Genomic DNA, 14299 nt, shown 5'->3' with positions numbered 1-14299 from the left:
TTCTTCTTGGTGCACTTTTACCAAATTTGATGCACGGATTAGTTTGTGTTTCTGTGTATTGTTGGAAGGTTTGGTTGGGTCTGTTTTTTTTTTGGTCTGGGTTTCTACATTGAAATATTGGTTTTACTGAATCTTGTTGACAATCTTTTGTGGGGTATTGTTGCTTGGTTCTTTTCTGTTGGTCTGTTCTCTTGCAGATGTCTCGTCGATCTTCCAGGGGTAAAGACATTGTTGCTGACGAATCAGCATCCCCAGTTGCTAAAAGGACTCGTCTATCATCTCAAGCATCTCAAGATCCCAATGAGGATAGATTCAGAGTTCCCCTGAACTCACACGCCTACTCAAATGTGTTTGACAAGTCAACAACTATAGTGGAGCGGGTAGTAGAGTTCAACACCTTAGGGACTACATTCATCCCTCGAATCTTTGAGAAACGAGACTGGGCAAACTTGTTCGGAAACTTTGATGATCCAATGGATGAGCTGGTCAAAGAATGCTTCTCCAATGCATCTGATCTTGGACCTGTCCTCGTTTTCTGGGTCAGAGGAACAGAGTTTAGTGTTACCCCAGACTCCATCGCAGATCTTCTCAGCATCACCAGACCTCAGAATGTGAATTTAACTCCCTATGATGAACGAAATCCAGAGGTTGGGGAAATTCTACAAATCCTAGGACACGATCATGAGGTGTCTAGTGCAGGAACTTCCATCAGCACCGCAAAGTTTGCACCTGAGTTGACCACACTGAAATTGATCATGTTCACCAATCTCTACCCACTGTCCAACACTACATTCATCAATCTTGGGAGAGCTATATTTCTGTGTGATCTCATTACCGGAGCCCCCATTGATATCTGTGCTCACATCTACTACAACTTGAGGAAGACCGCATGTCGATCTACAGCTCGAGGAATCATTCCATTTTGCAGTCTCGTCATGAAACTCATCCTTAGTGCTGGCATTACTCCTCCTGCAGATGGTAAAATGTTGACTCGTCAACGTCCCATTTCTTTGTTCACTCTTCAAGCGAGCAGAAGTCACTCCTCCAAATCACCAAGAAGTGCTCACATCTCTCCGGTTCCTTCATTTGCTCCTGACTCAGAGACACCTGCACATACCACATCTGCATCTCGTGATATTCCTGAAGCTTCACCGGCTGGTATTCCGCAAGCACAAACTGCTTCTCATACTGACAGAGTTGGCAGTGTTCTTGAGCATATTCAGAAACGCGTTGATGAGCTTGTGGCACTTCTCTACTCCACAAACAACCATGTCCAAATGCGCCTCGAGACTATGGAGAATCAGCTAGATGAGATTCAACGAAAGTTGGACGAGAGTCTTTAGCTATTCGTGACAAAAAGGGGGAGAGCATTTAGTAAGGGGGAGAAAAGTTCAAAGGGAAGTGTGCATAGTGATAGGGGGAGTACACACACACACATACTTTTGTTTTGTTTTTCGTCTTATCTTCTAAACTTATGGTTCTTTTGGTTTTGATACACTGTGTTTTGGTGTATAACTGTTTCTAACTCTTTTCATATACTCTTGGTTTAAACTTTAATATATGTTTGATGATGTTATTCAGTTATTTGTTGGTTTGTACCCATATGCTTATGTAAGCTTTCAGGGTTTATGTTTTATGCATAGTTTGTAGGCCTTGTGGTATGTACCATGCTTAAGTGCAGCCTTTATGCTATGTTGAAATCAGTACTTTAATCTAAATGTTCTGCATTGTGATTGAAGTACTGTCACTCTTGTGCCCTTGTAGGATTGTTCCTAGATGCATATGCCTTGTGTGCTATGCATTGGTTGAGTGTTGTGCATACAAGTGTCTTGCCTTGTGCTTGTTAACTTGTATGTCCTTGTGTTCATTCCAAGTGTGAATGAGCAATGTGATCACTACCTTGTGGTGTTCACTTGGTTGATCAAGCCATGGTTTGTTTATTAACTCCATCTTTGCTTGATCTCATATTGCCTGTTTCATATGCATTTATAATTTTCTGCTTACAATGATCATGGTGTATTGTTGTGTTTCAGGAGTATTATGTTCATATGATTCAAGTGCTTCACAGCTTCTAGAGTTAGGTGTGAGTGAGTTTTGATCAACTGTTCCCAACTCACATGTTAAGTCTAGAGTCTGTTTTAGGGTTTTGTCACGGAATAGCCAAAGAGGGAGATTGTAAGGTTGAATTTATTCAACCATCTAATTGGCTTTATTCCGTGCCAAATTTGCTTGTAATTCAGCATTTAGTAACCCTGTATTTAGGTGGGATTGTTGTAAGGGTAGTGAGTGAGTTAGTGTGAAGATTGCTCAAGAGTGTGCAAGAAAACAGAGTGTCGCGGCTGGGACTCGCAGCTGGACTCGCGGCTTCAACCCGCCAGAAGATGCACACGTGCCAAGCATGCTGGAAGATGAACAGTCATGCTAGCTGGAGCACTACAGGACAAAACAGGACAACTGGCCATACGGTTAACTCGCGACTGGAACTCGCGACTCAGTCAAGTCGCGAGGTCAAGCCGCGAGCCACCCCTGTTTTGGAAAAACCTGACGTTTCGCATTCCACTCCACTTCAGTATAAATACCCTTTTAACCCACGATTGAAAGAGAGCTTCCAGAGAGAATTTTGAGAGAGAAACCCTAAAGAAAAACCAGATTGTTTCACCCACAATCTCTACCTTAGAGTCTCATCAAATTCCCTCACTCTCTTCCTCTCCATTGTCAAATCCTTGAGAGGCCATTATACCAAACCAGGTTCTCACCATTATCATCTCTGTGAGACAGACGTTTGGAGTTCTGGGAAGCAGTTAGGAAGGAGCCAATATTCATTGGTTGATGCTACGGTGTAGTAGCGGAATCCGGAAAGCTAGAAAAGAAAAAGGTTCGGCGCAACCTCGTTGGAGCAAGAAGCTTGGAGGGCTTAGGTGCATTGGGTAGATTAGGCTTGGAGGGTCTATTGCTGTCCTTGTATCCCAACTGTATTTTCTAGTGGATTGATTACCGCTTGGAGGGCGGCGGAGAGGTTTTTCGCCGAGGTCTTCGGTTTCCTCTTCGATAACATATCTGGTGTTATCGCTGTGTTTGCATCTTCCTTCCTCTCTATCTCTGCCTTTACATTATCTGCTGTGGTTTATTTTGTTGTGGCTTAGATAGTTGTTTAATCAATTCCATGTTATAGCATATGTTAAGTTTCTGCACACTAGTTGTTTAACATATTGCTTGTGTTGATTAAATTGGTTTTTGGGGGTCTAAACGTTCAAAACTGTTTTTGTACACGTTTTTGAACTTTCAGAAGGGTATAAAGGTCTTACCATCCTTGGGAGAGAAAAACCTTGCAAAAATAATGGAAGAAAACGAACAAAAATTGGATTGGAGCCTTGACCGAGTCGTATAGAGAGAGAAAAAGTTGAAAAACTTTTGAAAAAGTGAGTTTGAACACGTGAAAATTAGTTTTTAAAAAATTCTCTACACGATTTTTGATCGATCGAAAAACAGATTTGATCGGTCCAAAATGCTTCGATTGATCCAACACCAATCGAGCACCGATCAAAACAGATAGAGACTCACAAACATTTTTTAATCACAATTTCGATCAATCGAAATTCTGGAAAAAACAGTTTTTTTGAAAAACAAAGCATAATAATGTAGAAACTTCTCAAAGCATTGAATTTTATGAATCACATGCATGAGTATGAGATGAAATGCTTTTCAAAAACACATGTTTTGAACCCAGTTTTCCCAAAATTAAGATTTTCAATCCAGTCTCTTAAAATCTCAACCATCAAATGTGTTTTGCATAAAACTCAAGGAATTTTCAAACTTGGTTGGTCAAACCAGAAACACACACAATAACATGTACAAAATTTAGCAAAGAGTAACTTGGGTAGTGTGTGCAACTAGCAAAAACTTGAGATACATGTGAGGTGATATGTGAATAGAAATCAAACACAAAGTCTACAAAATTCATCACATAGTGTTTGAAAGAGACTATCACCTAAAGAGTTACATCATATAACTCCCACATTTCCTAGATCATAAGCTTGCAATCATGTAAGTTTCTTGATTTGCGTCATATTGTACACACAAATTTTAATTTAGCATAAACTTATTAAAATAGCCGAGATAATGTACACACTAATTTTATTTGATTGATTTAACTTTAAGTCCAATAATGTACATACCAATTTTAAGCAATTTAACTGAGGCTACACCTTATTTTCTTTTTGTGCATATGCTACACTTTCTCGAGCACAAAATCTTACGATATGCACTAAGGTGTTTATGATTGGCTAGTGAATAGTGGTGAGATGGTTATTTATGCCTTTCTCTAAAGGTTCAAGTCTGATAGTCAATGACATATGACTTCAAGATCAAGACAAAGTGATCAAAAACTAAAAATATCTTTCCCACATAACATGCACTACAAAGCTTCAACTAGTAAAGTGCAATAAATAAGCTCATCCAAGCTAAACAAGGTACAAAGACATGTTATGTGAAAATAAATTGACCAACCTTGTTTTCAATGCCAAGAAAATAAATGCAAAAACACAATTTGCTTCCTTTTCCTTTTTTATTTTATTTATTTGAAAAGTATATATAAAAAAAAATAAAAAACATCCTAGAATGAAATGCATGAATGTAATGCAATGCAAATCCTAGAAACAAAGAAAACAAAAACCAAAGAACAATGGTCACAAAGAGTAGAGCAATGAAGCACAGGGACCATGAAAGCCAAGGAAGACTAGGGACATCGAATCACACCAATTACTTGACGAAGTGTCTCAAACTTACTTCTATCAAGAGGTTTGGTGAAGATGTTAGCATTCTGACGTTCAGTAGGGATATACTCAAGGACCACAATCTTCCTTTCAACCAAGTCCCTAATAAAGTGATATCTAATCTCTATGTGTTTAGTCTTAGAATGCTGAACAGGGTTCTTAGAGATATTTATAGCACTAGAATTATCACAATAAACAACTATGGTGCCTTGGGCTATCTCATAATTACTCAAAAGCTTTTTCATCCAAAGAAACTGTGAACAACAACTTCCAGTGACAATATATTCTACCTCTGTAGTAGACAAAGATACATAATTTTGTTTTTTACTCATCCAAGCAACAAGATTGGCTTCTACATAAAAACACCCACCAGTGGTGCTTTTTCTGTCATCGGCATTGCTGGCCCAATCAGAATCAGAGAATCCAGCAAAAGACAGATTTGACTCTTTGCTATAAAACAATCCATAATCACAAGTTCCACCAACATATTTTATAATACGTTTAACAACATTTAGATGAGAAACCTTAGGATTAGATTGAAATCTAGAACAAACACCAACACTAAAAGCAATATTAGGCCAACTAGCAGTTAAATACAAAAGACAACCAATCATGCTTCTGTAAAGTGTAGCATCAACCGACTCACCGGATGGATCATTGGTTAATTTTGCATTGGCAGCCATTGGTGTTTTAGCATGTGCAGCATTATCAAGTCCAAATCTCTTGACTAGATTCTTGGCATTCTTTGCTTGGTTGATGTAGATTCCAGAATCTGTTTACTTCACCTGCAATCCCAAGAAATAGTTTAGTTCACCAACCATACTCATTTCAAACATTGCCTTCATTTCATCTGCAAAAGATTGAGCAAGAGAATCATTAGTAGCACCAAAAACAATATCATCAACATAAATTTGAGCTACCACAAAGTAATCCTTATCCTTTCGTATGAAGAGAGTCAAATCTACAAATCCTCTTTTGAAGCCATGCTCAGTGAGATATGCAGTCAACCTATCATACCAAGCCCATGGAGCTTGTTTCAAACCATAGAGGGCTCTCTTCAACTTATAAACATCATCCGGTTTGTGAGGATCAACAAAACCCTTCGGTTGTTCAACATATACCTCTTCTTGCAACATTCCATTTAAGAAAGCACTCTTGACATCCATTTGATACAGCTTGAAATTCAGATGACTATCTATAGTCAAAAGTATCCTAATGGATTCCAATCTTGCTACCGGTGCAAAGGTCTCATCAAAATCAATCCCTTCCACTTGTGTGTAACCTTGAGCAACAAGTCTTGATTTATTCCTGATAACAGTGCCATGTTCATCTGACTTGTTCTTAAAAATCCATTTAGTTCCAATCACATTTACTCCCTTTGGTCTAGGAACTAATTCTCACACATCATTCCGAAAAAATTGATGAAGTTCTTCATGCATAGAGTTAACCCAATCAGCATCTTGAAATGCTTCATCTACCTTCTTCGGTTCAAATTAGGACAGATAGCATAAGTGAGTAATTACACTTAAAGCTTTTGATTTTAATCTCATATTATCATTCAAACTTCCCAATATATTTGTGGTAGGATGATTTAGCCTTACTCTAGAGGATGGACCTTTAACTAGAGATGTGGAGGTACCTTTTTGTTCTAATGAAGAACTAAACTCATGTTGTGTTTGTTGAGTCTCATGAACCAGTGTGGATGGTTCTGAACTTGATGGCACAGAAATTGCATCATTTAGCACCATCAACTCTTCATCACTATGCTTCCCCACATAATCAACAGGAAGTGAGTCATCAACTTCCATAGACTTATCTTGAACCAGAGCAATGTTTTCTGAATGTGCTTCTAAACATACTTCATCATTGATCACAACATTTAAAGATTCCATGATTGTTTTGGTTCTCAAATTATACACTCTATATGCTCTACTAGTAAAAGAGTATCCCAGAAAATATCCCTTGTTACTCTTTGCATCAAACTTTTCTAGGTTCTCTCTATCACGTAGAATGTAACAATCACTACCAAATATCTTAAAATATTTGACAACAGGCTTCTTTCCTTTCCAGAGTTCATAGGAAGTTTTCTTGGAATTAGGTCTGAAATACACCCAGTTGAGTGTATGGCAAGCAGTGTTAACTGCTTCTCCCCAGAAGGATTTGGGCAACTTTTTATTGTGTAGCATAACACGTGCCATCTCTTGAACAACCCTATTCTTCCATTCCACTATTCCATTATGTTGAGGTGTCTTGGGTGAAGAGAACTCTTGATGTGTGCCTTGATCATTGCAGAAGGTAGCCAGCTTGGTATTCTCAAATTCTCTTCCATGATCGCTTCTGATTCTGGCTATCACAGTATCTTTCTCAACTTACAATTTCTTGCACAGATGTATCATCTTCTCAGGAGCCTCAACTTTATCTTTCGAAAGCACGACCCAAGTATATCTACTAAAGTCATCCACAACAACTAGAATATACTTCTTTCCACCTAAACTTTGAACTCTGGCAGGACCCATAAGATCAATGTGCAATAACTCTAGAGGTCTTGAAGTTTGAACACTAGCTACAGACGGATGTTTGGATTTCACTTATTTACCTATCTAACATGGTCCACAGATGCACTTATCTATTTTCTCAAACTTAGGTAAACCAATAACTGCATCACACTTGGAAATCCTTTCTAATTGCTTATGACTTGCATGTCCCAACTGTTGATGCCACAAGTCAACTTGATCGATCTTTGCACTAAAACAATTGTTGCTTATACTTGGTATTATACTATAATAGTTGTCAGTTGTCCTTACACCAACACACATACAGTCACCTCCTCCATCAAGTATCTCACATTCATACTTAGTGAAGAGAACATTCAGTCCATTGTCACAAATCTGAATGATATTGAGTAAGTTGGCCTTCAATCCATTAACATACCAAACATCTTCAAAGACTAGCAACCCTGGAATGTCCATAGTTTAAATGCCTCTGATCACAGATTTGCTTCCATCTCCAAAAGTGACTGTCCCAATCTTTCCTTCAAAGAGTGTCTTGAATAAACCTTTGTTTCTTGTCATATGCTTGGAACAACCACTATCCAAATACCAAAGACAAGAATCACGTGCCTTTAAGAAGGTTAAAGCAGTATAACACAAAAAATTATCATCACATGTGATTAGATCAAGATGCTCAAGGAAAGATTTAGCAAAAGCAACAAGAGACAAAAACAACAAGTAGGCAAGTTGACATATAAGCAAAAATATTTTCTAAGAATCCATGACAACAGGGGTCAAGAATCAGCTCAGAGATCAAAAGATCTACAACAAGAGAGCTACTTGCTCTGATACCACTTCTACGTTTTTAGACCTCTTAAAACATAATTGGATTAACCTAGCTAATTAGCCAAGTGATTACTTAATCCAAATTTCAAATCTAGGTTAATACAATCATATAATCATATCAATGTAAAGCGTGAAATATAAAGAACACAAAGATATGATGACCTAGGAAACCACACCGGTAAAAACCTGGGGAGGATTTAACCTAGCTATCCTCAAGGTAAACTTGAATCCACTATGAAAAAATCGAAATTTTACAATAGCAACTTAAACTACTAACATCCTATTGCTACCCACTAATAGAAAACTTATTTATACGACCACATGACAGCTCCGAAACCACAGACTCCTTCTTTCTTGGATTCTCCAGCAAGTACAAGCATTCCTGCTTGTATATCTTTAAGCTTTTATTGCAGCAACTGAATGATCATCAAGTTCTCAATGAAATCTCTTTCTTGATAATCCTAAGCATGTGTGAAGACAACCACCTCTCAGATCTCACAAGAGATTCACACACACAGCAAAATGAGCAACACAAAAATGTGGTTAGGGTTTCCCTTTTATACCTAGGGCAAAACATAAAACCCTACATGTCATATGGGCTTAGGGCTGAGTTGGAAATTCTGTAGAAAAAACATTTTGCCCGACATTCAATCGGTCAAGTCTAATTCTCGATCGATCGAGCTAGACCGAATTGCACAATGAATTTTGCAGTAGCTCGATTCCAATTTTACATAAAACACATACTTTGAGCAAGACTAAAACAAGACTAGAAACCTGTTTTGATCATGGTTTGCCAACAATACAAATTAGAGTTCTAATACATTAGTTCCTAAGTACTTAGAACCTAATAGTAACTTTCTTTGATTAGATTATTTTGCTACAAACCCAATCAACAAAATTTGATTTTTTACGTTGGAATTGTTTCCAAAGTCTCATATTATTACGTATGGAATTTATTTTTCGGGAAAAAAACAACCAAAGACCAAGAGGAATGGTACTTGCAAAATGTGTTGTTGTGCTTGAGCCTTGAAGAGGATCATCAATTATGTTTTTGTTCTATTTTATCATAAGGTACAAATTAAGGTTTTCCTATATTTAACCCTCTTCTCTTCTTTTTTTGCTGAATATAATTAACCCTCTTTTTGATTCGTTTCTTTTCCCTCCTTATGTCGATATATATCTAAAAGTTGAAGTGTAGCATTTATTATTGTTACGTTCTAGTTGAGACACATTAACATCCACGTTATTATCATTTTTCTTTTCAATTTTTCTATAATTTTTTTAACATTTACTTTTTTTTTTTAATATTTACACTTTCTCCAACATTTCCCTTCATCTTCCTTTTTTTTTTTTTTGGCCTTTTCTTATTCACACCCTCTTATAGGAACGGAGCCAGAATTTAGAGTTAGGGAGGTGGCTTTGTTACTGGTTGTGTGCAGTGACTTCGGTCTCCAACTTTGTTGCTACTTAGCTGCTTAGTTGCTGGTTGTTTAAAAATTTTTAAAGGGTCAGATTTTTTATTTTAGGTAAAATTGGTTGACTAGGTTTAATTTTTTTTTAGTTTTACTATTGGTAATTTTGTTGTATGACTAATTTTTTTGGGCTTGTATATTTTGTTTTAGATTTGGTCTTTAAAATGAACAAAATGCTAAAATTACAAACTTTTTTACAAATTACTAATGTGATGAGTGGTTATTATTAGTAAAAAAATAATGTAAGTGGTGGGCCCAAATGCAAACCAATAAGAATTTGCTACCATAACAGTTTGTAAAAATATTGTAGAAAAATTTGTGAATATAACAATACTTTTAAAAGAATCAATGATATTTTTAAAGAGGTAAAATGAAATTTTATAAAACAAAATTGCTAAAATAAGTACCCATATATATAATAATATATTTAAAAAAAAAATTGTGGGGGCCATTGCCCCCCAAGTCCAAACATGGCTCCGTCCATGCTCTCTTACTATAAATTTGTCATTCTCTCTTCCACTCTTTACATACTTTTACCTCATAAAAAAAAGGTTATCTCTCTCTCTCTTTCTCTCTCTCAATTTTTTGGTGGTTTTTTTTTTTTTTAATTTTCTTACATCTCTACTTTAGGTTAATAAATTGTAGTGTTCTTTAGAACTTTATATTGAGCTGATGCAATTTAGTTTTTTGTTTTAAGTTTTTTTACTCTTTAATTGTTAATTTTATTACATGTGTTTTTCTTTGAGTTCTTAGTTTAGGTTGCTTTGAATTCACCTATTTAGTTGTTCTATATATGTTATTTTTGTACAACATGACATTGGTTCTATGAAATTCCTTTTAGACTCGATACATTATCTTTTCATTTGATTTTTTTTTTTTCCTCTCATCATGTGCAATGATTGACTTCTAACAAAAACTATTCTATTTATATATTTAGAAATTTATATCTTCTTATTTCCAATAGTTTAAATTTTGTATGGGCCATGGATTCTATTGAGCAAATTAAATCAAAGTAAAATAAATTCTACAATAATTTGCTATATCTGGATCGACTCCTCTAAGTTATATATTGTTCCTTAAAAGTGGTGTGAGAAAAACTAATGTTTGGCCTATCTATATCTTTTGAAATTTTGTGGAGCATATACCTACTAATTAGGCCATCTAAATCATTTGAATTAAAAATCACTTGTAACATAAGGAACAAAGGGGTCCATAATGCATTCATGTTCTCCTCATATCTTGATAAATCTGAGTTGCTGAATAGTATTGTTGTTTAATTAACACTACAACATATTTTTTCTTGAAAGCTACATACCACTGATCATAACACCAAATGGATATTTCAAAGTTCATTGCATGATTACTTTGCTATGTGGTGAGTTGAAACATTGTTGGGTAATGATGTATGTTAGATTGTATGTGTAGCCTCTTTACTTGCAAAAGGTAAATGCTGATTTATGCTAAGTTTTTATTATTGGTATTCTTTAGAGTTGTAATGGTTGATAGGTCTAATGAGGCTCCATTAATTTATGCGAGGCTTTAGTCTCACCCAAATGACAAGCAATAAAATTAGACAATTCATGTTTAGCTTTTAGGTTTATTCTTTAAAAAAAATGTTTAGCTTTCTACTAACCACCAATTTGTTGTGTTAAAGTAACTAATTTAGTGATGTGGATAGGGTTTATCATTTTTCATGTTACCAAAAAAAAAAAAAAAAAAAAAAAATCAAGCTAACATCAATAGCACTACTACAATTGACCATTTAAATTCAGCCATATCCTCTATATCATTAAATTATTAATATTTTCTCTCATTTTTGTAATTTTTAAAAGTTAAATATGTAATTTTTTAATTAAATACAAATAAATAAAAATTTCCTTATAAAATCATACTCATTTTTTTTTTAACATTTATACTTTCTCCAACCTTTCTCATTCCTTTCACCTTTTCATCTCTCCATTCCTCTCTACTTTAATATCACTCTTCATCTTTCCCTTATCTTCATTTATTTTGTTTCTTCTTATTCTTATCCTCTTATTATAAATTTTTTATTATCTTTTCTATTCTATATTTCTATGCATAATTTTCCCTCACAAAAATGTTATTTTTCTCTCTCAATTTTTTGGTGGATTTTTTTTTATTTTTCTTACATCTCTGCTTTAGGTTATTAATTTTTTGTGTTTTAAAGAACTCTACTACTTGAGATGATGCAATTTAGTTTTGTGTTTTTAAAGGTTTTTTAAGGGTTTTTTATTTTATTTTATTTTATTTTTCTCTCTAATTGTTAAATATTATCTTATTGCATTATAAAGAATACAATATTATTCTATTACATAGCATGATTTGGATAATTATTTTACATAAATTACATAGACAATAATAATATATTTATGAGACAACTCTAAAAATTATCATGCGCAACCCGTGAGTATGTGATTATTATAAAATAATAATAAAGCATGGGAACCTGGAACTATTTCTTTTTCTTTTTTTATTTATTTTTTATTTTTTTATGGGAACCAGGAACTCATTGAGACTTGGCAAAAAATTTTCTTTTGAGATTGAACACTTGGCAAAACTTGGATACTGAAATAATGTAATTTTCATTATTTTGTTACATTTGACGTATATAATTAAATGTTGGTATTATTTAAAAATGTCATTTTCAACCCTCCAAAATAAAAAAGAAGGCAAAAAAAAAGAATTGGATATACATTCAAACGTGAACCAAGACTAGTCCTAGTCAGATTTTCTCATGTAAGCACGCACAAGAAATAACATTCATAATAATTCTTCATTTTTCTTTTTCTTTTTGTTAACTAACTTTTTTCATTACTTAGGAAACTCATTTTCATAAACAAGATGTCACTTTTTTTTTCTTTTAATTATAATAATCTTATAAATAATGGCCAATATGCCATATCAATAAAAATCCAAAATATTCAGCCAAAAAAAAAAAAAAATCTAAAATCCATTGACTACATTTTGCTATTTCAGGCTTTCAGCTTTAAAATCCAGCACTTTTTGTTGCCACTTCAAATCTGAAAAATCCTTGTGCTCAAGCCTCAAAGCCTAGTCCATCTTTGTTATCTTAAGCTCTCTCTTCACAAACATTAACAATATTTTATATCAGTTTATAATTTCATTTTCATGAAAGATGCCATTTCCCCCCATTATGTGATATCGAATATAACAAAGTATTGAGATATAAAATAAAGGTTGTGTTAACCGGCACTGTAAAGTGCTCGTTAACAGTAACTTTTTGACTTTCTTTTGTATATATATATATATATATTTTTTTTTTTTTTTGTTTTTTGGCAGCTTTATGTCATTTTTTTCAAAGTGGGCCAACTTTATAAAGAGAAAAAAATATATTAAAATAACTAGTAAGACCAGTTTTATGTAATTTTCTTTTATTTATCTAATTTTTTTATTAACTGAGACCCACCTTAGTACAACCTTAACAAGCACCGGTGTGGTGCTTGTTAACATTTGCCATAAAATAATACCATATCCCCTTACTATTAAAAATAAAATAAAGATAAAAAAATATATTAAAATAACATGTAAGACCAGTTTTATGTCATTTTCTTTTATTTATCTAATTTTTTTATTAAATGAGACCCACCTTAGTACAAACCTTAACAAGCATCGGTGTGGTGCTTCAGTGCTTGTTAACATTAGAATAATACCATAACCACAATTTAATTAAATATCCTCAAAGTAGGCTAACCCAAATCACAACATTATCCATAAAAAATTATTATAAAACCCAATCATCACAACATATATTATTTTGTAACATATGACCAGTTCTTAAATTAATTCTCATAATATTCATGGTCTATAAAAGTCATTTTCTTTAAAAAGGTTCCAACCTCTTTTTTTTTTTCAAAAGTCAAACTATTCTTATAATTACTTTTATATTGGCCAAGCTATTTTCTATTTATATATATATGTAATGACTTCATTTATGGCCGTTACAAAGAGAATGAAGGAGACTGCCGCGAAAATTCCATCTCCTAACAGTTTTAACTGCTAAAAACAGAAAGTAAAAAACAAAACTCATCGTAGGTTTGCTATATTCGCTAAAAAAAATCCAACCATGAACCATTGCTCGCCTTGCCACAGCCAATCTACAGATCCTCAAGATCCTTGTGTGTTGTGCTCAAAATCACAATGGAATTTTTCACCAGTACAATGTGGCTATAGGGAATATCTGAAATCTTGGAATAAAAATTCTCGGAGTCACCAAGAGAATGAGCTAGTGATGAGTGTGTGTGAGGGTGATAAGGAACAGTGGATTTGTCTTGTACTAGGCTACGAAGTGTTTAAATATGATAATGAACTCAGCAGTTCAATTTGTGGAGGGACGCCCTTTCGTCACACATTTCCACTTGTTTCTTAAACATTTGGCATTGAATTTTTAACTAAAACCCTTTTGCCTATTTCAATTTTCAGGTCAGTTTCTACATTGGTCATGTTGTATTGTATAACTAGCTAACTAGAGAGATATATAGTGAGAGATGCGACACCAGTTGTGTTAGTTGGTGGGTGAAACTCACTCTTTTATTAAACTATCTATATATGTATGATCTTTATTGTATGAGAGAGTAGGCTGGTAAGAAAAAAAAAATATTGACGGAGAAAGTAGAATTAATAGAGATTAGAGAGAGATGCTTATGATGATGTACTATGTTTGTGATAATAATGGGGGTGT

At 34.3% G+C, this 14299-nt stretch overlaps 1 protein-coding gene across 1 annotated transcript; it reads right to left on the bottom strand.

The window, feature by feature from the left end:
- Positions 1–4735: 4735 nt before the first annotated feature.
- Positions 4736–5455, bottom strand: LOC126705746 (secreted RxLR effector protein 161-like). The gene has a single exon (XM_050405270.1). The coding sequence runs from the start codon at positions 5453–5455 to the stop codon at positions 4736–4738; it is 720 nt and encodes a 239-aa protein (XP_050261227.1).
- Between the last annotated feature and the right edge of the window lie 8844 nt (positions 5456–14299).

The sequence above is a fragment of the Quercus robur genome, chromosome 1 (genome assembly GCF_932294415.1).
Source record: "Quercus robur chromosome 1, dhQueRobu3.1, whole genome shotgun sequence".
NCBI classification, from domain to species: Eukaryota; Viridiplantae; Streptophyta; class Magnoliopsida; order Fagales; family Fagaceae; genus Quercus; species Quercus robur.
Note: the sequence above shows the minus strand (reverse complement) of the source record. Positions and strands in the feature narration are given on the sequence as shown.

Coding starts and splice junctions, on each gene's coding strand:
- LOC126705746 (XM_050405270.1), bottom strand. CDS start 5,455: ATGGCTGCCAATGCAAAATTAACCAATGATCCATCCGGTGAGTCGGTT.